The sequence below is a fragment of the Mixophyes fleayi genome, chromosome 3 (assembly GCF_038048845.1).
Source record: "Mixophyes fleayi isolate aMixFle1 chromosome 3, aMixFle1.hap1, whole genome shotgun sequence".
NCBI classification, from domain to species: Eukaryota; Metazoa; Chordata; class Amphibia; order Anura; family Limnodynastidae; genus Mixophyes; species Mixophyes fleayi.
Genome location: NC_134404.1, coordinates 144,713,258 through 144,740,650, shown reverse-complemented (window position 1 = coordinate 144,740,650; position 27,393 = coordinate 144,713,258). Strand labels below are relative to the sequence as shown.

The 27,393-nt window shown below is 38.9% G+C and overlaps 1 protein-coding gene across 1 annotated transcript in view; it reads left to right on the top strand.

Moving 5' to 3' along the window:
- Window positions 1-1,281: 1,281 nt before the first annotated feature.
- The window catches only part of GCM1 (glial cells missing transcription factor 1), a 49,219-nt gene continuing 23,107 nt past the window's right edge, over window positions 1,282-27,393 (top strand). The window contains exons 1-3 of the mRNA XM_075200401.1: window positions 1,282-1,380; window positions 12,495-12,747; window positions 20,210-20,322. Coding sequence (XP_075056502.1) covers window positions 1,282-1,380; window positions 12,495-12,747; window positions 20,210-20,322 — 465 coding nt within the window. The remainder of the gene's footprint in view (window positions 1,381-12,494; window positions 12,748-20,209; window positions 20,323-27,393) is intronic.

Below are 27,393 nucleotides of genomic sequence, written 5' to 3'. Positions count from 1 at the left end.
AGGTTTCCTCCCACAATCCAAAAACATACTAGTAGGTTAATTGGCTGCTATCAAAATTGACCCTAGTCTCTCTCTCTGTTGTCTGTGTGTGTTTGTTAGGGAATTTAGACTGTAAGCTCCAATGGGGCAGGGACTGATGTGAATGAGTTCTCTGTACAGCGCTGCGGAATCAGTGGCGCTATATAAATAAATGTTGATGATGATGAATATGCTATTTCATAGGATAAAACTGGAAAAATTACCATTGCTCACACTGTCTCCCATTTAACCTCTCCTCCTGGGTGACTCTTCATAGCCTGATTGAACCTAAGATAGGTCAATAATAACAAAATAGTATTACAGCCAAACTCCAATTTTATATTTTTTTAAGAAATCACAAAACAAATTGTTGTAAAATCTGGGAAAATTTAAAAAATATTGAAATTAGTATATTATGAAATGCTTTGCTTAAGCATGTACAAGTTAAACACATGGTGGACTTTCCATCAAAAATATCTGTACAGAAAAATAAAATGTTATCGATCATAATTGTATTATGTACAATATTTTGCAACTCATGGAATTTTGTACTGTACTGAACACATACAGTAATGCACAACAAGAAACAAATGACTGTACAGCAAAGTAACTGGGAACATTTTTGGTGTCAAATGTAAAAAAAGTGGTATTTTAAAAGCAAGGAATTTGGTCCATTGCCAAGCACTAGGAAATTAAAGGTGTAAAATCAATGTAAAATGGGGATCACTCTGTTTATAATCATTTCTGTTAATTCAATGGGTAACTTTCTCTACAGATTATGATTTACTTTGGCAAACTAATAAGTTTTAATGTAATAAGTTGCTGCTGATGACGGTACATATGTAGGTTGTGCTTATGTAAAAATAAGGAACTTTTTAGTCATGCATATATCTCTAGCTTGCTCTGAATGTCAGCTGTCTGTGTAATGGGAAGGAAGGTCTACAAAGAAATATCAGATAAAGTTAATAGATGTTACATACCACTCCACTGTGTATTTTAGTTACAGATTTGCCCAACTGTATCTTTCGGTTCCATTTGATCATTATTTTTCTATGGTTAACTGTACTTTTGCTTCAATTTTGTGAAGCAACTTCTAAAACAAGTTTTTCTGGCAAGGCAAGATGGGTTTTTTTTCCCTTAAACTGTCTTGTTTGTGTCACTTATTTCAGTAGGTTTAGGAAGTGACTTCCTTGTCACAACTGCTTGGAAGTGGTCAGATCTAGCTTGAAGCAAGCTCCTTGCTCAGACCCCAGAAGTTGTATCATGCTCAGGTTTGCATGTGATTCTGCCATGGAACAAAAGGCCTCTCTTTCTCCAACCAAAGTTTTTAACTGGGACATTAATGACATGAAGCTTCCACAGGTATGGTATGTTATACTTAAGCTGTAAATTATATAAAAGTCATTGTTCAAAGTAATTATAATGTCTCGTCTTTGACTGATGTCACATGAGGTTAGAAAATGCAGCTAATTTTCTTCTCTATCTTTCGCTCTACATCATTGTCGTTATGGGTTTCAAAATGCTGAACATTAACCTAATTTAGGTTCATACTATGCAGCCTAATGATTATCTAAGTAACACAGGGCATACTTAATTGTACATATTGAAACATTCTCTGGATATTATATGTAGTATTTCTATATATTCATGCTTTAAAATAATTGATTTCTATGTGAGGCAATGCTAAATCTTACATTTATCCAAGATTTTCAGTTGCTATAAGTCTAGCTGAACATTTAACCAATGTTAAAACATACACATATTTAATAGTTATTTAATTGACCTCAGCTTTCATTTGGGTGGGTATACAGGGAAACAGACAATAGTCTCTCAATGGAAATGGGTCAGGTTGGAAGGTAACTATATCTTCCAGTGTTGGATCACAGGAGTATTTGGGCTGTAACAGAGCACGGAAATTCCTCGTTCCTAGACTGCAGAAAAGATAAGTTCAGATTGGGTTGAGGGATTTGTTGTATATTCCAATAAAATTGGAGACATTCTATTACTGTTTATTGAAAAATACTGGGTGTATAAGGTGTGCTGCATATATAAAAACTTGGGTTAAAGTGCTTTCCTGCAGACCAAATGAAAATGCAAACTGAAATCTGGTACACCGTATTTATTATGTGTTTCAATTGGTAATCAGTTATAGAAATAGCATGTGAAATTGAGACCGCTTTTGGACCATAGTAGTTTTAATATACCTCTCATAAATTATGTTTCGGACTTCAACATAAAATATGATAATATGACATCTACAATCATGTGTATATAATTGCAAATATTGTGCACTTTAAACTTAGGTAAAATGCAGTAATTAGTAGCGTTGTGTGATATATAAAAATTATATTCTTGAACCGAGCAGAGTGATGGAAGAATCTGATTTGATTGGATGTTGTCTTGGGGTTTCATTACTCGCTCACTGGAATGCAGATTTAATCAGTGGTGATGTAGCAAATTGTTATATGACTAAAGTTCTACATTTAGTCTAGACCCAATGTATTCCATAAATGATCCAAAAGGACACTATAAGAGTTATCACTCTAGGCATAGTCAGAGCTGAGTACAGTTGCCACTCTACTCTGCCCTACTCAACCTCTAAAACTTTAGAAGTAACAAATACTGTTATAATGGTTTAGTTGGCATCAAAACAGTTACATGTCAGACTTAATAAAACGTAAAAATACATAGTGTATAGACTGCAGAATAAATCCAAACCTAATCCAAACCGATCTATTGACTATTGTGCGGTGATAAATCGGCCATTTACTAATAAAATATCTTTGGAGTAGTTACAGTGATACTCATCTGCCTGGTGATAATGGCTTGCAGCAGTAAGCGTAATCTTATTCCTTCGTCAGTCAGTTCTGGATGCATCTATATATTCATGAGCCCGCGTGCCGATTCACGCATGGAAGCCCTAACTTGGGATTTTAGTTCCATTTCAGAGAAAAAATTGAAGTGTAAAAAATATACGTCAAATCTAAAAAAAAAAAGAAAAGAAAGTGTTTTGCTGGCATTCCAAATGTAAAAAATCCTTATTTAATTAGAGCGTTGTTTCTATTAATATCCTCTGCTATCGTCAACCTGAGATGGTGAAAGTGAAAAGAAGATTGTGGTGGTACATGGGGAAGCCTTATCTGAAGAAACACAGTGAATCTCTTCGCCTGTAATAGCACGCTCTTGATACTTGATACTTAGGGAAAAGCCCTATGAAGACACCCGTTTTCACTGAAGATAGGGCTTGTCTCTACCCGGTTCCCTCCTCCCTGCTTCACTGCACTTGGGCCCACAGCTCGCTAGTTCCGCCTGGTTTGTATGGTATATAAAAATAAAGTGACGCCTGAAAGTATTCTTGGAAATTGCCAGGCCCAGATGGGCAATTTGGCAACAATGGCTACTGTCTTTATTTTATTAGTGGCCTGATCTGTGATCCAAAATCTTTCCTTAAAATATGTTGCTTAGCGTCAGTCAGTCTCCCTTTCTTTTTTTAAATTTATCGTTTATTTAATGTATTACATACAAGTACCACCATTTAAATATGATTACATGTTACATGGTGAAAGGAGAAACATTTGTACATATAGCTCGTAGGTAAATCATGGTAGAGCTGATTGATTACAGTAAGCAGGATATTTTGCAATGGGGAGAGGTTTTGAGTGTATTATGTCACTCTGTCACTTTGAGTGGGTGGAGAAGTGAGAGTGGGAGAGGAGGTAGCAGCTATAGTATGTGGTGGCTTGAGAGGTGAGATATGGAAAGCAGCATTAGGAGAATTGGGTGTAAATGGTGGGAAACAGGGGAGAAAAAGTGGAATAAGTGGATAGTAGTGAGGGGATGATCAAACCGTTGGCACTTGATTTTATTTATTCCTATTAATTTTCTTTCTTTGTTTATTTGTATTATTATCCAGTGCCTGGTATTGAAGTGGAGTTATACGTTTTTTTTACTATATTATTTTGCAAACTGGTTGTGTATTCTATATATGTATTCTATATTCGATATGAACCGGGGGCGTGATTCATTAAGGAAATTAAATTAAGAAGTTTCTTATTTAAGTCTCCTGGACAAAACCATGTTACAGGGTGAAAATGAGTTTTCTGTTTTGCACATAAGTTAAATACTGACTGTTTTGTCATGTAACACACAAATACTTGATAGCTTATTTGTACACTGAAATTTTAAGTTGATATTTGTGTGCTACATGAAAAAACAGTCAGTATTTAACTTATGTGCAAAACAGAAAACTAATTTTCACCCCTTGCATTGTAACATGGTTTTGTCCAGGAGACTTAAATAAGAAACTTCTCAATTTAAGTTCCTTAATGAATCAGGCCGCAGATGCGATCTATCACTTCTTGGTGTGAGGGAGGATCTATTATCTTCCAAGTGTGCGATCTGATGTTTAGCTGCACAGCATTTGTGCATTACAATTATGTATGTATTTATTGATTTGCTCTAAAGGTGCATATAGTAGTATATTTGGGAGAGTCGGGTTGGAGGACAGTCCTGTGATGTTAGAGATTAATATTAGGAAATCATTCCAGTAGGGACTGTTTTCTGTGCAGGACCACCAAATTTGTTGGAAACTGCTGAACTGGCCACTCAGTCACCAGCATTGGTTTGGGATTTGTAGGTACATTTGATGGAGTCGTTCTGGTACTAAATATCACCCAGTGAGTATTTTCTGTGAGTTTTCTTTTATTTTGCTCAAATTTAGTCCCAAGCCTTATCTTCAAGGAGTGTTCCTTGGTCAGCTTCCCAAACTAACTGATAGGATTCACATGTTGACATCTCAGGGGCTCGTTGTGTGGAAGAGGAAGGAGATTGCACCTTGTAGATGCCATTTCTGTACGGCGGGAATATAGGATAAGCCCATATAGGTACTGGTGAGGGATGGTTCGACAGGCAGAGACTTCTGTTGATTTTGTCCCACATACTTAATGGAAGAGCCACGACGGAAAAGCAGGGGATATATTTGCTGCTTTTAAGTCAAGGGATGTAGTTAAGGGAGGTTTTCCTTAACAATGGGGTCCCATTCACCCACCCTACCACAGGTGCCATGGCTGAAATAGCTTTTTTTAAATGTGTTTTTTTGTTATTCCAAAAAAACTTATTGCATGTTGTTTGGCCGGAATTAATTTGACATGGGATCTGCCTTGGATTACTGACTAACAAGGTCTGGAACAGGTAACGGAGAACATTCATATTTGGTATGTTAATTTTACCTATCCAGAATATGTAGAATTTATTTCAGTGCATAAATCCTGACCATTTTTATTAAATAAGTCTGTATATTTAGCTTTATAGAGTTGGTCATAGGATTTTGTTGATTCCTAGGTATTTTATTGACTCTAACTTCCATTTAAAATTAATGCTAAATTTTAGGAGCTTTATTAGGTGTTCTGGAAAGTAGAGGTAGTATATTGTATCTATTGTTCTTCTTACATTATTGAGCGATTGTCTGAAAAGAACAAAGCCTACCTGGTGCATCAACTTGGGTAGTAAAGTGATAATCTCTTTGCCATGCTTTTGTAAAAATGGTAATTTCTGTATTTAACAGGGAAATTAGGCAGTTATTGGTGCAGTTGGAGGAGTCTTTGCCTGATTTCGGGATTACTGTGAACGGGCTCTGGTTGTGTCAGGATGGAAGTACTTACTGTCTAGGATGCAGTTAAAGGTCTTTCTTGTGAGGAATTAGGCTTGGGAAAAATATTTTGTAATAAAACATAGGGTAGCTGTCAGGTCCTGGAGCTGTTGAAGGTTTTTTGAGATTTTATGGCATCTTTTATTTCTGCCTTGTTAATGTCCTTGATATGCCTATTGGAAGTGGTGATATCTATTTTGGTCAGAGAGGATAGATGCTCATGAATTTGTCCTGAGGAATTGTCACTAACAGGTTGGCCTTTATGTATGTTGTATAATGTTTTGTAGTATATTTTAAAGATTTTATTTATCTTACTTGGGTCATTGTTGCCTTTTGTGTCCTTTGCAGTTGCATTACATGAGATTCTCTTGAGTCTGTTTGCTAACATGGTGTTAGCCTTGTTTTAATAAAGGCACTGGTCTATTCAGCAGAAAAACTTTTCTGTTTTTTTTCTCAGATATATTATTGAGTTCTCCTTTGGTTGACAGGAATTTGGGGAATTTTTTTGTGGGGTTCTGTTTGTGGGAGTGTTTGAGAGAATGTTGTCACTTTGTAGGTTATTAGAGAAATAATCAGATGATTGTTGATTGTTGATTGGTATTGTGGAATTTTTAATAAGGTTTTGTTTAATCTCCAAGTTGCTTTACCAGTTTGCAACTAAGGAGTGGTCTGACCATGGGTTCGTCTGTATTTTGGTGTCCAGTAATTATGCTATTCCAATCCAAGACCAAGTCTATTCTCAAATAGGCCTTGTATGGTACAGCATCTATCAAATGGACTTAATTCCTTCATGCGTATATTGAGGGTTTTAGAGCATGACTGTAGTGGTGAATTGCTGGTGGTGTTGGAATCGAACTAAAGAGTGATCCAACAAGGTGCTGAAGTCTCCACCTGTCAGAACAAAACCTTTACGTACCTTGCGGAGTGAGGTGAAGAATGTGTTAAAGAAGTTGCCTTGCCCTCCCTGTTATAATGATGTAGTGGTCTTCTTTGTCTTTGTGACATGAGTATAATTCAAAAGGAAGGGAGCTACATAGTAGTATTGCTACTTCATTGTGTTTTGTTTCACTAATGGCAAACCTTGGGGTAGGATTTGGAGACTGAGAATGGGTGATTGGTGTCTTTGATTTGGGTCTTCTGGAGGAAGATTATGTCCGCAGTTATTTTTAAAAGTGTCTATGGGGATGTTAAGCCGCTTAACATTTAGAGCTTTGAGTGTAGCAGGGATGAAGTCTTTAAGAAGATGTCATCGAGCTTGGGGAAAGAACAGGGTTGATCAAATAGTCATGTGCTAAGTTGATGACCTCTCTGTACTTTGCTCCTATTGGCTTTTACCAATAGACACAATCATAAGCTGCCCAAAGAATGAAAGAGTGGTCTTTGTTAAGATTAGGCTGTTTTTTTGTAAAATTTATTCTTGACACCTATACAGTTGTGGGCTGGTGTATACCAGGGAGTATGTCATGCCCTAGTTTGGCTCTGCTTACCTCTCTCCATCTCCTGCATCTACTATTTACCATGTTATTTAATGGAACTCTATATACTAACAATTATTTACTAAAATTGCTCAAAGGTGTAAATCTAAACCCATAATAGACAACTAGACGTGTTTTCATTGTCTAATCTGCACTAAAAAAAAGTTAATTGCTATGTAGAATTTTGTACATACTTTATATTATGCACCTAGACACAGCAAAGAAAACAGATAACATTTGTGGAAAAGTAATAGAAAAATCACTGGGCCTGATCAGAGCTGGATTTAGACCTCATAGGGCCCTAGGCAGGATACTGTTTTTGGGCCCCTTCCCTGAAACAATCCATAGCACTATATTTTTGCAGCCTACCATATACCCCTATAGTTACGTAGATATGAAAGCATGTGCCGCCGCATGCCTACCATATACCCCTATAGTTAAGTAGATATGAAAGCATGTACCGCCAAAGGAGGTGAGGGCGTGGCTTGCATCTTTGGGGGCGTACCTAACATGTGAAAAGAGCAAGGCCACCCTGCTGCAGAAAAAGCCACCCCTAAATAATTACCAAGCAGTCACGTTTTTTTAAGTAGTTGGGTCAAAACAACTTAATAAATATTGAAGTCACGGCAGAAATACTTACTTAAGTTGTTTGCAAAAATAATACGCATAAATCCAAGTATGTGCTCTTGTCAGTTTTGTCCCTCTATCATCACACTGTGCCCCTTTATTGTCACTTTTGCCCCTTCACAATATCACATGTGCCCTTTCACCATCACCTCTGTGCCCATCACCACCTCTGTGCCCTTCACCATCACCACCTCTGTGCCAATCACTATCACCAATTCTGTGCCCCTTCACCATTGCCACCTCTGTGCCCTTCACCATCACCACTTCTGTGCCAATCACCATCACCACTTCTGTGCCAATCACCATCTCTGTGCCCTTCACCATCACCACCTCTGTGCCCATCACCACTTCTGTGCCCCCTCACCATCACCACCTCTGTCCCTCCGTTGTTTTACTTACCTTTCTACTGCCTTTCTTCTCCGGCGCGCTGCTCCTCCTCGGTCAGTCCAGATTTAAAAAAAAAAAAAAAGAGTCACGTGATCGCTCGTCGGGTCCCGGCAGCCTCTCCTCCTCTCTCTATCACTGAGACACTGAGAGGAGAAGAGGCTGCCGGGACCGGATTTGCGTCACCCGACCCCCCCCCTCCCCCGATTTGCGGCACCCCCCCCCCCCCCGCTCCTGTCCCCCCCAGCTGTGCCCCCCGAGAGCCGCTAGGCCCTAGGCAGGTGCCTAGGTTGCCTAGCGGTAAATCCGGCCCTGGCCTGATTCATTAAGGAATGTAATTCAGTGCCGTATTTTGATTAAAATTTCTCTGTGCATGCTCAGAAAGGGAATATATGGCTGTGAACGCAAGTGCATCCAATACATCTTCAAACACAAAGGACACTTCTGACAGCCAACAATTTCAAGGGCCGAAGGGGGGTATGGGGCAGGAAGGGGAGGGAAGGGGTATGCACGTAGTCAATGTACAGTAAGGGTGTGTCGAGGCTAAGCACATGCACATCTGTCCGATCAAGCTCTGGGCATCTCAGGTGTGCGATTTTTAGAAGTATAACTTGCATCAGCTACAGCATAAGTATAAATGTTGACTGATAGTAATGATGGTTGCGTATACATGCTAGGACATGTGTTTGCATTCCAGAGCAACTGTAAAAAATGATATATGTATTTCATGTAAAAAAAATGAAAAAAAACAACTTTTTTGTTTTGCTGTATGTTTATTAATGATTATATTATTAATATGAGTTAATGTTTTTAATATTTTTTTATCTGTTTGTTCTGATGGGTCTTTTTATTTACATATGCATTTTGCATATCCTGCATTGGGTTGCATACGGCAAGTGCTGTGTAGCCAGAAAGTACTTATATCCGTTTTCAACTAGAAACATTTCTTGAGATCCTCTTGTTGTTGAATACAGGCATACTGTTGACCTCCTTGATGAATCAGGCCCACGGTCTTTTTATTATACGCCCATCATCAAGAACAAAAAAAGAAGTACCTCTGCAAATGATGCATGATACAAATGCATCAAATAATAGGTGATACCAAAGATATATATAATTCAAGTATTTTGCTACCTAGGCCTCAATGCACGCAAATCAGTGCATCAACCTCCTGTTTAATTGTTCAACACAGAAATATTGTAAGTAATAATAAACTTGTACACAGTTTATTTCTTGTGCTGTCTGATTTTTCAGTAATCATTTAAACTTTGGTACCAGGATAAATTCACTGAGGCAGCAGTATTTGTGACGTGTCCCTTGTTACAGTAAAATAGTCAATGTCACCATTCTACCTTTTTATCATTCCAATCAGCTGCAATATACAGATGGTTGGTTCACTCCATATACTCAACTCCATTTGTCTTCACTTGTCGGCTTCAACTTCATTCCTCACAAAACCGGTCACACCAGTTCTTTACATGCACAGCACATTCTCTGGTGTCCATTTACTGAAAAATAACTAAGGTGTGGTCTTGTATAAAAAATATATAGCTGAGAGGTAGCTCGGATTTGATTGTTTCCAAAGAGAGTTATATTGCAAATGTGGAGTATTTTCATTTTTTATATAATGCTACTATACAGTTTATCCTTGGGAACTCTGTCATAGAATGGGCTGCTAGGCTGGACCTTCAGTGCTGCCATATATAAAATACTATTGCTGTCAACATGATTCGTTTCACGTGGAATACATTGTTCTACTCCTGTTTTTAATGCTTATCTCCTTACTGAATTAACAGTAACAGTAACAGTAACAGCTTTGAGTATTCACATATTGTAGCTTTCAGTTCCTGTCCCATGAATGCTAATAATGGACACTGCATGAAAAGTCCCCATGTGTCACTAGTCTAAACATCACTTATTTCATTCAGTCCAGGTTAACTCATCTGGGAATTTATTAGGGGCCTATTTAAAGCATTTATTGCTGCAATATGTGTCATTATTTTACTGCCGCTTAATGCATTAATAAGAAAAAGACTCATAGGGCCCTAGGCAGGATACTGTTTTTGGGCCCCCTCCCTGAAACAATCCATAGCACTATATTTTTGCAGCCTACCATATACCCCTATAGTTACGTAGAAGTGAAAGCATGTGCCGCCACATGCCTACCATATACCCCTATAGATACGTAGAAGTGAAAGCATGTGCTGCCGCATGCCTACCATATACCCCTATAGTTAAGTAGATATGAAAGCATGTGCCGCCGCATGCCTACCATATACCCCTATAGTTAAGTAGATATGAAAGCATGTGCCGCCGCGCGGTGGCACGCTGCCAAAGGAGGTGAGGGCGTGGCTTGCATCTTTGGGGGCGTACCTAACATGTGAAAAGAGCAAGGCCACCCTGCTGCAGAAAAAGGCACCCCTAAATAATTACCAAGCAGTCCCGTTTTTTTAAGTAGTTGGGTCAAAACAACTTAATAAATATTGAAGTCACGGCAGAAATACTTACTTAAGTTGTTTGCAAAAATAATACGCATAAATCCAAGTATGTGCTCTTGTCACTTTTGTCCCTCTATCATCACACTGTGCCCCTTCATTGTCACTTTTGCCCCTTCACAATATCACATGTGCCCTTTCACCATCACCTCTGTGCCCATCACCATCACCACCTCTGTGCCCATCACCACCTCTGTGCCAATCACCATCATCAATTCTGTGCCCCTTCACCATCACCACCTCTGTGCCCTTCACCATCACCACCTCTGTGCCAATCACCATCACCAATTCTGAGCCCCTTCACCATCACCACCTCTGTGCCCTTCACCATCACCACTTCTGTGCCAATCACCATCACCACTTCTGTGCCAATCACCATCTCTGTGCCCTTCACCATCACCAACTCTGTGCCCATCACCATCACCACTTCTGTGCCCCTTCACCATCACCACTTCTGTCCCTTGTTTTACTTACCTTTCTATTGCCTTTCTACTCCGGCGCGCTCCCCCGCACGAGTCGCGCGGGGGGGGGGGTGCCGCAAGTCGGGGGAGGGGCAGAATTTTTTTTTATTTTTTTTTTAATTGCTCCTGTCCCCCCCAGCTGTGCCCCCGAGAGCCGCTAGGCCCTAGGCAGGTGCCTAGGTTGCCTAGCGGTAAATCCGGCCCTGCTCTCACCAGAGTAATCACCCCTCTAGGGCTTCTCACGTTTAGATAAATTGGTGATAAAGACAGCAGAAGAGCAATGTGACTTGGGTTAAATGGATCATGCTGTAAACCTGGGGCCTGAGACATTAAGCAGAGCAAAGCAAAAAAAAGGAGTAACTTTGCACCTCGGCAAAACCATGTTGCATTGAAGGGGGAGGTAAATTTAAATTGTGGGGACAGATTAATAGTTGGGATAGAGCATGTCCTAAATCAACTTTAAATTTCAGTGTATCAATAAAGTTATCAAATATTTGTGTGCTACATGACACAAAAGGCAGTATTTTCTTCATGTGCAAAATAATAAACAAATCTGACCAGGATTAAACTTACTCCTTTTTGTTTTACCTTACTCTCCTTAATGACTCAGGCCCCTGGAGTTTTTACAATTGAAATATTCAGTATGTGTGCTCCAAATAAACCGCTGTTGTATATCTGGTCTGGAAACTCTATCCACTAAGGTAAAATCGCAGCTTTGCCTAGGTGTCTGCTGAACAGATATTTGGGTATGCCTGTGTTTTGCATTTTCATAGTGTGGATGTGTAGACGCTTTGTATGATATTATGCGATTGGTCTGAGAAATGCACATGTCTGGAGAAGTTAAAAAGTTGTCTTAAAGTAGTGTCTACTATAAAATGTGATACACTCCAATTACTTTGAATTTGTTTTCTACTAAAGTGCTGCCCTCAATTATGTTGTAAATAGCTCATTATTCATCACCTATAAAAAAAAAAAAAGATTCTATTATTGCAGGGAGTTGAGAAACGCATTTTGTTAAGTTACAATGCACCCATTTGATCATTAATGAAAGAAAATACATATTTAAAAAAGACATAACAAAACAATTTAAGCTAATTGTAACAAAAAATACTACAACTTTCTTTGTTAAAAAGTACTACTATCATGTAGAATAAGGCAAGTCCTGCTAGTATATTTTAAATTACTGAGACATTCTGTGACTATAAAAGCTGTACATCTGCCCCTTGTGCTTTTTTTATGATCACAGAATTCCTCAGTGATTTCTGATATCCTTACAGTGCATTATCAAATATATTATGGAGAAAATGACAGGTAAAAAGTGACAACTTGTTTATTTCAAATAAATATTTAACTATGTGACACGGGTTCATTGTTGGCATTATTTCAGGATTTGGAGAAGACAGACTGGTTCCAGGAGTGGCCTGACTCCTCCGTGAAGCACATCTACAGTTCTGTAGATAAAAATGCACAGAGACACCTAAGTGGCTGGGCAATGCGCAATACCAACAATCACAACTCTCGCATCTTGAAGAAGTCCTGCCTTGGTGTCCTTGTCTGCAGTAATGATTGTACCACCTCACATGGTAGGAAGATATACCTAAGGCCTGCCATATGTGACAAAGCACGGCAAAAGCAGCAAAGTAAGTGGCTGTGTTTGATTCTCCGCTGACTGTCTAGCCATAGCGGTGCAAAACCGTGACATTGTAAAGGAGGTGAATAAAGGTTCACTTTAGGCCTTTTTAAATATTATTACCTAGGTGAATAGACATCCTGTTATACCATTATCTTCAGCAAAAATATTATTTCAGTTAACTATTTTTGATTAAGTAACTGACTTCACAGAGGCCTGGAAAAGAGGATATCATCATCATCATCATTTATTTATATAGCGCCACTGATTCCACAGCGCTGTACAGAGAACTCATTCACATCTGTCCCTGCCCCTTTGGAGCTTACAGATACCCTAACACACACACACACACACACACACACACAGAGAGACTAAGGTCAATTTTGATAGCAGTCAATTAACCTACTAGAATGCTTTTGGATCGTGGGAGGAAACCGGAGCACCCGGAGGAAACCCACGTAAACATGGGGAGAACATACAAACTCCACATAGATAAGATCATGGTCGGGAATTGAACTCATGACCCCAGCGCTGTGAGGTAGAAGTACTAACCACTTAGCCACCGTGCTGCCAACAGTACATGTGCACTAGTGATAGGTGATGACGGTAATAAGGTATTACTGTGTCTGCTGATTCATATTTTAATCTTCACTAGTTTATATCTGGAAGGTGTCCGTTCCTTTATGTTGAAAGCCACTGACGTTTTGTAATAGGAGTGTTTGGGGTGGTAGCCTGGGTCTAGGGATATAAGGGGGCCTTGGTTTCCCAATTCAAACCCAGAGCTGCAAATACTGACTTTGACAAACGATAAAATAAGCTTGGGGTGAAGGGTCCCTGTATATCTCAAAGAACTTGTTTGATATATTCTTTGCTCTTTGTTGCATAAATGAGTATGTGGCCTACTGAGTATCTACAGGCTTGCAATGTGTTTTCTTGAAAAAATTAATCAAAGTGTTCTAGAATGGATATTGACAAATAACAAGTTAATAGGTGTTCTAGCAAGAAATACATATATTCATTAGGGCCTGCACCACCAAGGGCTTATGGTAGTTTTTATCTAATTAGGCCAGATTATCAACAGCAAAAAGTGTAAAAATGCCTCTCATGTGCCAAGGAGCCTGGTTGAGAAGAGTACACACAGGGGATGCCCTGTATTTCATGGATCACTGGCATGGTTGTAAAAGGATGTCCTCCCAACCACTCTGTGGGAAAGTTGTCATTTTATCCTGTCTCTGAGAGGGAAAAGTAGACAGGAATTTCCTTACAATGAGTGAGTACCACAATATATTGAGCTATCTTGTTGACATTTGGGATCAGAGCTATACTCTACCTGCAGCCCCCCGAACATGCACTTTCCTTGCTCATCATCTTGGCCTTAATTTTCTCATTCTACTACATAGTTACAAATGCCATCTGTATGGGATGCAATGATGAGAAGATACTGGACTTATGTGTGTTAGAGATCACGGCGGCCGCGGGCGCCGCCGCGACTCTTCTGGGTTCTCTGGGGACGCCCCGTCTGTTGCTACGGCAACCGGGGTGTCATTTCCGGTTTCAGCGTCCCGGTTGCCTGGGCAACAACCGGGACGCAGGGGAGTTCTGGCGCCGCGCCCGGCCAGCTGTCAAACAGCCAGGCGCGTGCGCATAGGAAGAGTTTGAGTCAGCCGTGCAAGGCTGTTGTAGATCAGTCAATCAGGGCTGATTAAGGATTTAGTTTACCGCTGGCACTCTGTCTTTTCCATTGGCTGCAGGATCTGCATTTTTATTATGCTGCAGCTGAGGACACATTCTGGACTGTGTCCTGATTAGCCATCAGTACTATTTAAGGCAGTGAGGATTTAGCCTCACTGCCGGTTATAGCGTTCTGTCCTCAGTCCTGCTGCCTGCTTGTGCTATCTGTTTGGTTCTTGCTACCTTGGATTGACTACCCGTGTTTTGACCCCTGCTTGTTCTTGGACCTGTGACCCTTCTCTTCTGACCTCAACCTTTTTTCCTGGATTTCGGATTTTGCTTCTCTGCCTGTGTGTCTGACCCTTCGCTTGTCTCTGGATATTGCATCTGTGCTTGTGACCCTTTGACCTAGGATTCTTCTTAACTACAGCCCGCCAATCACTCCACTCCTGGGTACTCCTTTAAGTCAGTATACGTTACTCGACCCTCGGTCGGCCCGCAGCCCAGTCTGTCCCCACCACTAGGGGCTCCAGCGAACACCGGGCCTTCATAGTAGACCCCGAGTCTCACTGTACTGGCTTGGGAGTTCCTAACAATGTGTAGCTAATTTTGCCCACTTAGCCTAGATGGTCTACCTGAGGCACACTTTTGTGCTGGCTGAGGGTACCGTGAGTTTGGAATCATTTAGGCAAAACAACTGGAAAAATACAAATGTACATTTATATCAAAAATAGATATATGCATATTTACAAATCACACAGGAATATAACACAGTTAACAAAAGTAAGGGTGTTCACCGCACAAGGGTCTACTACTCAACGCTTCCCTAAAGGGACTATATTCACCATGTTCCCTGGAGCACTGTCCTGATTACCAAACCACACTGTTCACCCCTCTGCCAGCAGGTGCGCTTTATATAGATCCAGAGCGCATGTCTTCCCTTGAAAACTACACCAATCTTGACAGGAGGTTTGACCATGGAAGTCAGTCTCGCAGATGAGCCTACCAGTCTGGACTAGATTGACTGGATCAAGGGCACAGTCCCGATAAGTACAAAAGCTCATTTCTTCCCTGAACTCATTTACATCAGTCCCTGCCCCATTGGGGCTTACAGTCTAAATTCCCTAACACACACACACACACACAGACAGACAGACTAGGGTCAATTTGTTAGCAGCCAATTAACCTATAAGTATGTTTTGGGAGTGTGGGAGGAAACTGGAGCACCTGGAGGAAACCCACGCAAACACGGGGAGAACATACAAACTCCACACAGATAAGGCCATGGTCGGGAATTGAACTCATGACCCCAGTGCTGTAAGGCGTGCTGCCCTATCTTATATTATATAGATATTACTTATTAATGTTTAGCATTGTGCGGTAATTATAGCTTCAGGGAGCACTGCATTATCTCACATTGGGATTCAAACACAATATACAGTAATTTATAAGAAATATACAGTAATCAGCAATTTAACAGAGAATGGTATTCTTTGGACATTCCACACTGATTTTTACCTAGCGAAAATGATACACATGAGGTTCCCTGCTATGCCAGGAAGCAGTTACTAAAGCAATCGCTACCCCCCTTACTCTATTTGAAGAGAGATAACAAATTTACATAGGACTTCTTTGACTTCCTTCCTTCAAACTATCTTAAAAACATGCCAATACTTACTGCATTAGGCACACTGTAGTAATAATCGTGCTATATTTATGAAGCCATCTGGCGATAATTAAAAATGATGTAAAACATCAAGCCTCAAAATACAGATACCACACAAATTCATACATAGCCATGAATAAAATAACAGTGAGAGGCGATGCCACGTGTGTTTAATCTTTATGTTTAATATGCCCTGCCCCCTATTTTCACCACACAAGGAGTATAAACACTTTGTAAAGATATAAAGTCAGCATTGCCTCTGAAAATAGTTCTGCAATTCTGTGAAACCATTGCTTGGAGACACAAGTATTGAACAAAAATGGATTCACCAGGGCACAAGAGGGACACTTTCTCACAATTATTATATAACATTACACAAATACATTTAAACTAGGAGCATTTTTGATAAATTATCCTCAGATTTGATGATTTAAAATTGGATCCTTAACAAATTGTACAAAAATATATTCAAGCTCTTCTCTATATGAAGGTATTGATTATTGAAGTGATAAAAAAGTTCTTAAATGTCTTTACTTTTAGTCTCTTAGTTTTTTTTATTGAATCAACTCTTGTCTATCTAGTTAGTAATGCCTGTTCTACTTGTTGTACTGTTAATTCAGGATAACCATTTTTTAGGAATCTCCCCTCAAGTAGTTGGACCTGTTTGTAAAAGAATACTGTACATTTAAAAACTGTGGACTCCAGCTACTTTCCACAAGACATTCTGACTTTACTCTTGTGTGGAATGTCCACTTCAAAGGAGTCTCACACCAAGGAATCTCACACCTCCCCCAGTAGAACACCTTTGCCCAACTGCTTTATTTTGGACAAATTTATGTGACTCTCTGTTAGCAACAATATAGGAAACTCACTCTGGTTTGTTCAATATTCCCTAGTTCAAAATATATTTTTAGGGTAAAGAGAACTTAAAAAAAGATTGGACACAGCAAAATTCTATATGATTCATACTCTGCACCCCGCTATCATATTTGGATCACACACATAGTTGATTGAACAATTATCTCTGTAAACAAGAAAAAAAACCAAGAATGCAGCCCAGCTCAACAAATAACACAGACCCTGCACTAAATATGCAGAAAACTACCTCAGGCCCTCTGGTATGCCCTATAAGAACTGTCCTCTGCTTTGGGTCTCAGAGACCTTTTCACCATTCCGCCCCTGGAGATGGGAAGATATTTCTACAGGAAATTGCAGACATTGTTGCTGGTCTAGTCCTGGAGCATCACAGATTAATTATCCTGGGGAGATTTCACACATTGGCCAATATGTCCTCTGCACAATGAATACTTTGGGTCTCACACAAGTTATTCTCTCTGCTACACATAAAACTGGCCACACACTCAATTAGATTAGAAGTCTCTGACCCAATGATAAAGCCAGTTACTTAGTCAGACCACCACCCATTTGATTCTCAGTCGTAACCCTTCAAAATAGAACTTAATGAAATGAGGGACGTTACTTTCCATGCTCTGATCGCAAAGCTGGATATCTGTGATGTAATGGGTACCTGTGAGGACCATTGTTCTCATGTCTATTGCTAAAATAGGATGTGAACGCTGCAATGGATACTATCGCTCTTGTCCAGTCCTGGTGCATGTGCTTATCAATCTAATAGCAAGAGACAGAGGTGTTTGTTCAATTTTAATTTTCATGGACCTTTTTGCAGCATAGAGATGGCACAGTCCTTATCTGGTTCAAATCATTTATCAATGGAAGGTCACAGAGTGTGTCTTCGCGAGCATTGTCATCTCCACCAGTGCCCTGTGTCATTCCACAGAGTTTTATCCTATCTCCCTTGCTATTTGCAGTATACATGCAACTTGAGTGAAATAATCAGATGTCATGGCCTGGATTACTACTGCTATGTAGATGATACTCAAAGGTACAAGTCCTTTGTTCAGGGTACTAAGAACTCAAAATCAGTCCTAAATGCCTGTCTAGATAAGTTGCAGAAGTTGATGAGTGCCAGATGGCTGAGATTGAATCCTGTTAAAACAGCAAGTACAACTGCAGGGCCGGTGCTAGGGTCCATTGCGCCCTAGGCAAAATCGGCGCCCCCCCCCCCCCCGCAAAAATCGGCGCCCTCCTCCCTCCTCCCCCCTCACCCCGTCTTTTCTTACCTTGTCTCACCACCGCCGCCTCTCTGCTTCGTCTCCTCCCCTCCACTCACTGACACTAGTGAGCGGTTCCGGTTCTGTGGCGCCCTCCAAACGCCCTCCAGAGCCCGGCGCCCTAGGCAAGTGCCTAACCTTGCCTAATGGGAGCGCCGGGCCTGGCTCCCTGTCAAATAACAAGACACAGCTGGGCCAACCAAGTGGGCCTAAGCTTGGGAGTTTGGAGTTCTCTATGATCATGTGCGGAATCTTGGTGTTGTCCTTGATTGTGGCTTTACACTTAAACTTAGGTTTCAGCCATGATCAAATCTTCATTCTTTTAGCTGAGAAACATAGTAAGAATAAGGGATTTGATGCCCCCAGACGATCTTCCTACAGTCATACATGCGTTTGTGTCCTCATGCTTGGACTACTGCAATGTGCTCTACCCAGGTATCCCAGAAAAAGAACTGCACCAGTTGCAGCTGTTACAAAGTGCAGGAGCTAGGTTGTTAGCTAACCATCCCTGTTCCTGCCACATAACACCTGTTCTTCATTATTTTTATTAGCTGCCTGTGAGATGGCGAATCTGTTTCCCAATTGGCTTATTGATATTCAAAGCCCTATATAACCATGGTCTTAGGGACTTGAAGCAGTTTCTGATTGCTTATACTGCCACTGGCTTACTTTGAGCCTCAGATAAAGAACTACTAACAGTACCTAGAATCTAACACGCTTCATTTGGGGCTTAAGCTTATAGCTTTGCGGCTTCGAGTCTCTGGAACTCCCTGCCTTGCACAATGTGAAATCTTCAAAAAGAAACTGGAAGACGTACCTGTTGACTCAAGCATTCCATTAATGACCCTTTATTTAAAAACAATCCAAATGCTTAGCTCTCTTTTCTATACTCTGTTAATTCTATGTTTGTTTTATATCATGTGTTTTTAATCTAAAAATGTAAAGCACTGTGAGTCCTATTGCGAGAAAAGTGCTATAAAAATGAAATTATTATTAATAATAAATATAAATAAATTATTTACTTAGACGAGTACTTCCTTTGAATCCTTAGCATTTGGCTAAAGGGATATTAAATATGCAGGTCCAAAGGTGACACCTAGTAGGATCTAAGTGAGAATTTATGTTAGTTTCTTTGAAATGGGTAAATGCATCCTTTGTGACTTACGTGATTGAGATATTTAAATCCAGGAAGGTGATTTTTCATTTGAAATTGAGAATATGTGAATATTAAATTGTAGTATTCACCGTTTAGTTCTATAGTAGAATAGTAGAATTCTACCATTTAGTAGAATATGTTTAGTGAGAACTCATTTGGTGAGCATTATACTAATATTATCCATGTGTCATGGCCTTCTCAGTCACCAGGTCCGAACCCAATCGAGCATTTATGGTATATTTTGGAACATCACCTGAGACTGCATGATGCAGCACCAATCTTGTGGAAGATGTGCTGTATATTTCCTGCTCAAGGCCACGGTGCATAAATGATGGCTGAACACCATAATCAGTGACTTTATATTGGTGTATAATGGTGTTCCTATTTTAATGTTCTAATGAGCCTTTAATAGCTTAGTGTTGCATGGTATATTAGTATACATGCTAAATTATTTGTAATGCATTTATATGGATTGTAATTGTATGAGACTGTCTTGCCACCAGTGCCTATCTTCCATATATTTTGTACAATTTATTTGTTATTCATTCATGCTAATGTGGTGTTATTTAATAAAATTGTGCAAATAGTGCAGGTATGCTGCAATCCATATCAAATATTCATATATGATCTTTCATTAGACAAACTACATTAGATTCCTGAAAGATGATATTCAATTGGTCGTATTGGGCACATCATGTCAATGCTCTTTGTAACATGTTATTAAATAAACCCCACTATGTTCTGATGAAATATTGGATTAAATTAACCAGAGCCTCATTATAAAAAAGGACAAAATATTAGAAGATAGTAGATTTTATAAATTCTCCTTAATGGTTTCACCTTTCAGGTAAACAATGTCCAAATTGCAGAGGAACATTGAAACTAGTGTCCTGTCGTGGCCACGGTGGATTTCCAGTTACCAACTTCTGGAGGCATGAGGGGCAATTCATATATTTTCAGGTCAGTGACAAACAGCAACGTTTCCTGAGGTAAGAAGTTTTACCTGGGGCTATAGAAGCTCATGGCTGTGTTATAATTAATATGTTAATACTAAATGAAAGAGGGCGGGGCTACAGGTCTGTGACGGGAGCTGTATCATGAGGGGTAGGACAAGCAACATACCACTGAGAATTTGATGTGCATGTTCCCCCAGTGTCATTGAGTAGTGATGTGAGGCTCCTGTCAAACTTGCATGAAATGAAGTCCAAGTTGATACATCCAAGTTGTTAATGTTGACAAGCATTTCTCAATTGTTGGGTAAAGCTCTCACTATCTGTTCTTAAAATATGTAAGTTAACAATTCATAAAAATGAGTTTAAAATTCAGGAAATACAGGCTATTTAAGATATTGTATCCATTTACTATCCATTGTAAGAAACTTTAATGGTAGGTTCATTTATTTACATAATTTTGAAAATAGAATATGAAAAAAATGCTTAAAACATTCATAAAAAACTGGCTAGATATGTTTTCTTCAGGAGTAAACTGTAGCACCACAATAGAAGTTACTATTATCTTTTATTATAAAGTACTGACATCTTACACAGTGCTGTACATTGATTGGAACATGAAACATTACAATCAGTGACATAAAACAAAAGGCAAAGATAGCTCTGCCCAAATGAGCTTTACAATATGAGGTGTGGGGAACACTTAATACATATGATAGAAGAATTGAAGCTACTGGTGTTGAAAATGTATATGGCTATTCTTAAGCAGCAGCATTATAAGTCATTGGCAACTGTTATTTCTTTGCAGCTACCGATGGGGAGGTATGGTTGGAATGAGTAGAGTCAGCAGAAGGCAGAGACATGAATCAGTCACTGTAGAAATCTTAAAATAGTCAGCTGTTTTCAACCATAACTGTCCTGCACCATTTATTTTAACTAACCCTTCTTCCTTTTCTGCTTCTATAGAAGGCTTTTGCTTTCTTGCTGCACGGGTACTCTAGGGGTTGTCAGTCAGCAGTTGAGTAAAGTTGGGTACATTCATGCAATTATTGTGCAGACCACATGATAAACATCCGTTTGGTCAGATATTGCGAGAATGTATATGCTCCCACGATCCAATTTAGCGGACCACGTTGTTTGAATTTTCTAAGGTTCCTAAAAATCAAGATCAATGATGGAACAATGTTGTGAAAATTTGGAAGTGTGTGCGTACAAACAATCTGTTCAATACTTCTGCCAATAGTTCCAACAACAGTTCAGCCTTTGTGGGTGTGCATATTAAAATCTATAATGTTGTCTCCTATATGTTGTGTTTTGTAAATGTACATAAGCACATGTGAATACAGTGATGTTTGCAAATCGATAGTGAACGTTCTTTACATACTCTATATGTCATCTATTTGTTCCTGTATGCAAGTGTCTACAACATTAACTGTAAACACATGTACACATATATATTGTCAATAAAGTCTCATTTATTTATTATGTGAAAACTTCTTAAATCTTGTTCTATCTATCTATCTATCTATCTATCTATCTATCTATCTATCTATCTATCTATCTATCTATCTATCTATTTATACACACACATACACACACACGAATACCTGTTATGGCCAGTATAAATCATATAGACAAGTCAATAGGTTCAGTACACCTGCTTAGCACTTGCATATGTACCACAGCACATCTCAAGTGGGCAAAAGTGTATTGATCATGAAATGTAATCACATGTACATAAGCCTAAAGAGTCTCAGTAAACTCTCATTTAAGTGCTATGTGTACATTTCTTAATAGATAGCTATACATATGTTATTATTATATATATAGATATATATATATAAAAAATTGTATATATATATATATATATACTAGCAGAATACCCGGTGTTGCCCGGGATTTAAAGAATGTTTATTTACAAAAATCAATCTAAATATTAAACATACATGTAAATATCATGTTAAAATTGGACCAGTAGAAGGTGAAAAGTGAAAATGTCAAACTGTATATGATGGAACGAACCGATAAACAATTACTTCAAAACAGCTTGATAAACTATATTTCTCGTTTCTTCATTTGGGGCAAATACAAACAAATTTCTTGGTGATCCAACTCTTGAGCACACAACGTAAAATTGTCCATGAGAAAAGCAAGGTGATTCCAAGTTGACTCCAGCTACATGTAAAGATTGTCCTTGGGCCTTATTGATAGACATGGCAAAAGCTAAACGAACTGGAAATTGTAGACGCTTATACAATACATCTGCAATGTTTGTCGAAAATCTCTAGCCAATACAACAGTGACTCCACCCATTAGTAAATCATTGCCTCTTAAAAATTGAAGTGTTTGAGGGCCTGTAAAGCATTTTTGTGGACATAGTGCATTGATCCCATACAATGACCTGACATTCCTGCAGAATCTGAGCTTTTTCTGTTCGTTTAGTGATATTGCAGACAGAAGTTTCACTTCGGGCCAGATTAAGCGGTAACTTGAAAGCTGAATGTGCTGTTCTTCCACCAGGGAGCAAAGTTGCAGCAATTCCAGAAGAGGCGACAGCAATAGCTATTTTGGAATGTACTCGAATTTTAGCAAGTAACAACTTGATGAGAAACGTCTTGCCTGTTCTTCCGGGTGCATCCAGAAAAAATATATTTCCCCTTTTTTTTGGAACTTCTTCCAAGACATTGTTCCAGACATTATAGAGTTATGGTCGTTTTCGATGATTTTTAGGTGTTACCCCCCTCGCCACCCCCACCCTTAGGAGTGCTATGGGTGTCTTGCCCCCACAATATTTGTTGTCAGACTGTAAGTCATATGTGTACCAGGTTTGGTGTAAATTGTTCCAGACATTCCAGAGTTATGGTCGTTTTCGATGATTTTTAGGTGTTACCCCCCTCCCCACCCCCACCCTTAGGAGTGCTAGGGGTGTCTTGCCCCCACAATATTTGTTGTCAGACTGTAAGTCATATGTGTACCAGGTTTGGTGTAAATTGTTCCAGACATTCCAGAGTTATGGTCGTTTTCGATGATTTTTAGGTGTTACCCCCCTCGCCACCCCCACCCTTAGGAGTGCTAGGGGTGTCTTGCCCCCACAATATTTGTTATCAGACTATAAGTTATATGTGTACCAGGTTTGGTGTAAATTGTTCCAGACATTCCAGAGTTATGGTCGTTTTCGATGATTTTTAGGTATTACCCCTCTCGACACCCCCACCCTTAGGATTGCTAGGGGTGCCTTGCCCCCACAATATTTGTTGTCAGACTGTAAGTCATATGTGTACCAGGTTTGGTGTAAATTGTTCCAGACATTCCAGAGTTATGGTAGTTTTCGATGATTTTTAGGTGTTACCCCCCTCACCACCCCCACCCCGTAATGAATTTCAATTTTAAATTTTTTTAGTTGCCTCTGTCATGTTTTAATACACTCGTATGCAAAATTTCATGATCTTCGCTTGAAAAATGTGGATTTGTATAGAAAGACAGACAGAAGGACAAATTTTCTCTTTTATATATTAGATATAGATATATATATATATATATATATATATATATATATATACAATTTTTTTTATATATATCATATATATATTATCATTTATCTATATAGCGCAAACATATTACGTAGCGCCCTAAAATTGGGGACAGACACGGTAAACTAATAAACAACTGGGTAAAACAGACAAAGAGGTGAGAAGGCTAACTCTCTCTCTCTCTCTCTCTCTCTCTCTCTCTCTATATATATAGTGGCAATAGGGGCAGTTTGCCACATGCAATTAAGGAAGAGACTAAGGGCTAGATTTACTAAGCTGCGGGTTTGAAAAAGTGGGGATGTTGCCTATAGCAACCAATCAGGTTCTAGCTTTCGTTTATTTAGTACCTTCTACAAAATGACAGCTAGAATCTGATTGGTTGCTATAGGTAACATCCCCACTTTTTCAAACCCGCAGCTTAGTAAATCTAGCTCTAATAGTTTCTCTGGGAATCTGCAGGTTCAGACTACAGACAAGGTTAAGTCTGCTCACTGTCCCACACACACAGCACAGGAACACAGTTGAAGCACCTGGGTGTAATTAATTAAGGGTACAGCTAGTGTAATGTGTATATATATATATATATATATATATATATATATATATATATATATATATATATATAATGCACTCATCATCTCCTGCACTGACTATTGCGATTCCCTCCCTACTGGTCTTCCCCAAAATAAGCTCAAGCCCCTGCAATCTAGATTGTCTCCTTGCAAATCATTCTTCCTCTGCTGAGCCACTCCGTCAGTCTCTACATTGATTGCCTGTTTTTTACCAAATCCAATATAAAATAGTTTTACTAACCTACAAGGCCATCAACAAAACTGCACCAACATACATCTCCTCACTTGTGTCAAAATATCTCCCAACTTGACACCTCCGTTCTGCACAAGATCTGCGTCTTTCTTCCACTCTCATCATATGCTCCAATTCCCAGTTACAGGACTTTTCTCAAGTTGTATCCACTCTATGGAATTCCCTCCCTCGCACAATAGCACTTTGCTCTGGTCTACAAACCTTCAAGTTTCCCTGAAAACCCCCTTCTTCATGCAAGATTATAATATTCCTCAACCACCCTCTTAACCACTCTTGGTTACCCTATTACCACCATTTGCACAATTCCCACAAAACAACCCCCTGATCAACATTGCTGTGTAACTAGATCATATAGAATACAAATCACATTTAACTTTGCAATCTGGCTGTACCGAAATGCAATATATAGACTTAAGCTCATGTATCAAACTCCCACTGTTCCTTAGATTGTAGACTTGGGAGCAGGGCATTCTTAACTCTTTGTATTACCCAGTACTATATATTATTGTGTTTGTCCCCAATTGTAAAGCGCTACGGAATCTGCTGGTGCTACATAAATAAATGATGATTTTATATATATATATATATATATATATATACTGTTCCAATGTGAAGCTACTTTTTATTACCTATTATAACCTATTATCTATTATAATAATAAGTTTAAAACATTTGGACAAGCCCACAGTACAACTGTTTACACCCTGCATCTGTAACACATCACATGTCAACTGTGTAGGCCTTTATTTCATGCCTATCAAGGGATGCCATCAAATAAGTCAGAGTTTTCTTTCAAAATACTTTCATTTTCAAACAGAGAAATTGTTTTTGTGTTTGAAACTTCTTCTTAATATAGAATGCAATGATTGATACATACCAAGATATACATATAGGAAATGTTCACAATACTCTATACAGCATCCAAAAAGTTATTTATCATATCAATATAATCATTTAGGCATACATATATGATCATTTCAAGTACAAATGTTGTGCACAGGGTACAACATGTATTCTCTACTGTGGTCCTATAAGTATGCCTTAAATATATATGATTTTTACAATGTTTTATTTCACATTATAAATGCATATAACCATACATATTTGTTGTATAGCCATCAATGATGTAGTGAGGTGCTTAACAAATTGCTACACTCTTTTCAGAGAAGAGTCTAAAAATCCACATATTTGAACTATATCATTTAACTATGATAGAATGCTATATTTGATTTAACTATGATTGAACTATATTGAGAATTTAACATTTGCTGGATAGAACCTTCCAGCAGTATTTTCGCATACATGTGATCTGACATCACTTCTGTATCTGGAACTTGTTTTTTCGTTTTCCCACTTTATCTCTTATCATATTAATAAATCTCTGCATTATTACTTCCTTTCTTTTATTTATTGTTTTGTCATTTGTTTTAAGCAATCATAGTCATGATGGGCCAGAATTCTGACCATTATCTCCATCTTCCTCTGACTCATTGGTGTTGTTCTTTTCCCATCATCCAATGGCATCCCTTGTTCTCGCCTTTCTTCCACTCCTCCTTCACTACTTTTCTCTCCCTCCATCGTCTCATATACGACTGGCGACAGTCTGTCCCCTCTGTGTTTACCCAGAATATTATTGTGCACCAGTGGGTTATACAATTGGTATGGACCAATCATGGCAGTTCTAGCAACATAGTGCGCAAAAGTTTCTCCGCCATTAGGGTTAGTCGACGGTGGATGTTTTTCAGAGCATTGTGACCCTTGATTCCAGTTTGGTACTTTCCAAACGGATTTCATGATTTATCTCCTTCATTTCACCACTATTATACCAAGGAAAGTACTTTATTATACCTGACTTTGTTATATATGACTATTGTGTGGATGGAAATGTTACATGTTTTATCTAATTTCAGAAATGTCATCATGGCATCTGATAATAATGTAGAGCACATGAAGGATTTCATTGAGGTCTACAGATCTCATCCCTACTTGTGGCAAAGCAAGTCAAAAGACTACTGCAACAAGCAGAAGAGGATGAAGGTTTAACAGGAAATTATGAGAGTCAGCCTCCCTCACTATCCTGAGGCCACAGCAGAATGGGTCAGAGGGAAGATACAAACATGTGTACTGTGTTCCGCAAAGAATTATATAGGATGGAGGCTTCGAAAAGATCTGGGGCAGCGGCTGAAGATGCGTATGTACCAAGGCTGTGGTACTTCGATCTCCTGAAGTTCACAGTGGATCAGGTTGCCTGACCATCTAAAGGCAAGTTGCCCCAGGGGGAATCAAGTTCCTCATCTGTCCCTCAAGAAGAAAAAAGACATACCAGCAAGTGGCATAGTAGATAAACACACAAATATATATATATATATATATATATATATATATATATATATATATATATATATATACTGTGAAAAGTGTGCAAACAGATGGCTCCTCACACAGGTTTCTGCTGAAGCACTTTGATGCTTATTTACTTGTCAGGATGGATAAACAGTCTTGGCAGTGTATTCAGCAATCAAATGAAACATTCACAGAAGTAAACAGTCCTATAGCCCACCACTCTCTCCAATATTACACGGTGTCAATGTCCCAATTGCCAATATATATATATATATATATATATATATATATATATATACATATATATATATACACACACACACACATGTATATATACACACATATATATATATATATATATATATATATATAAATATCTCCCG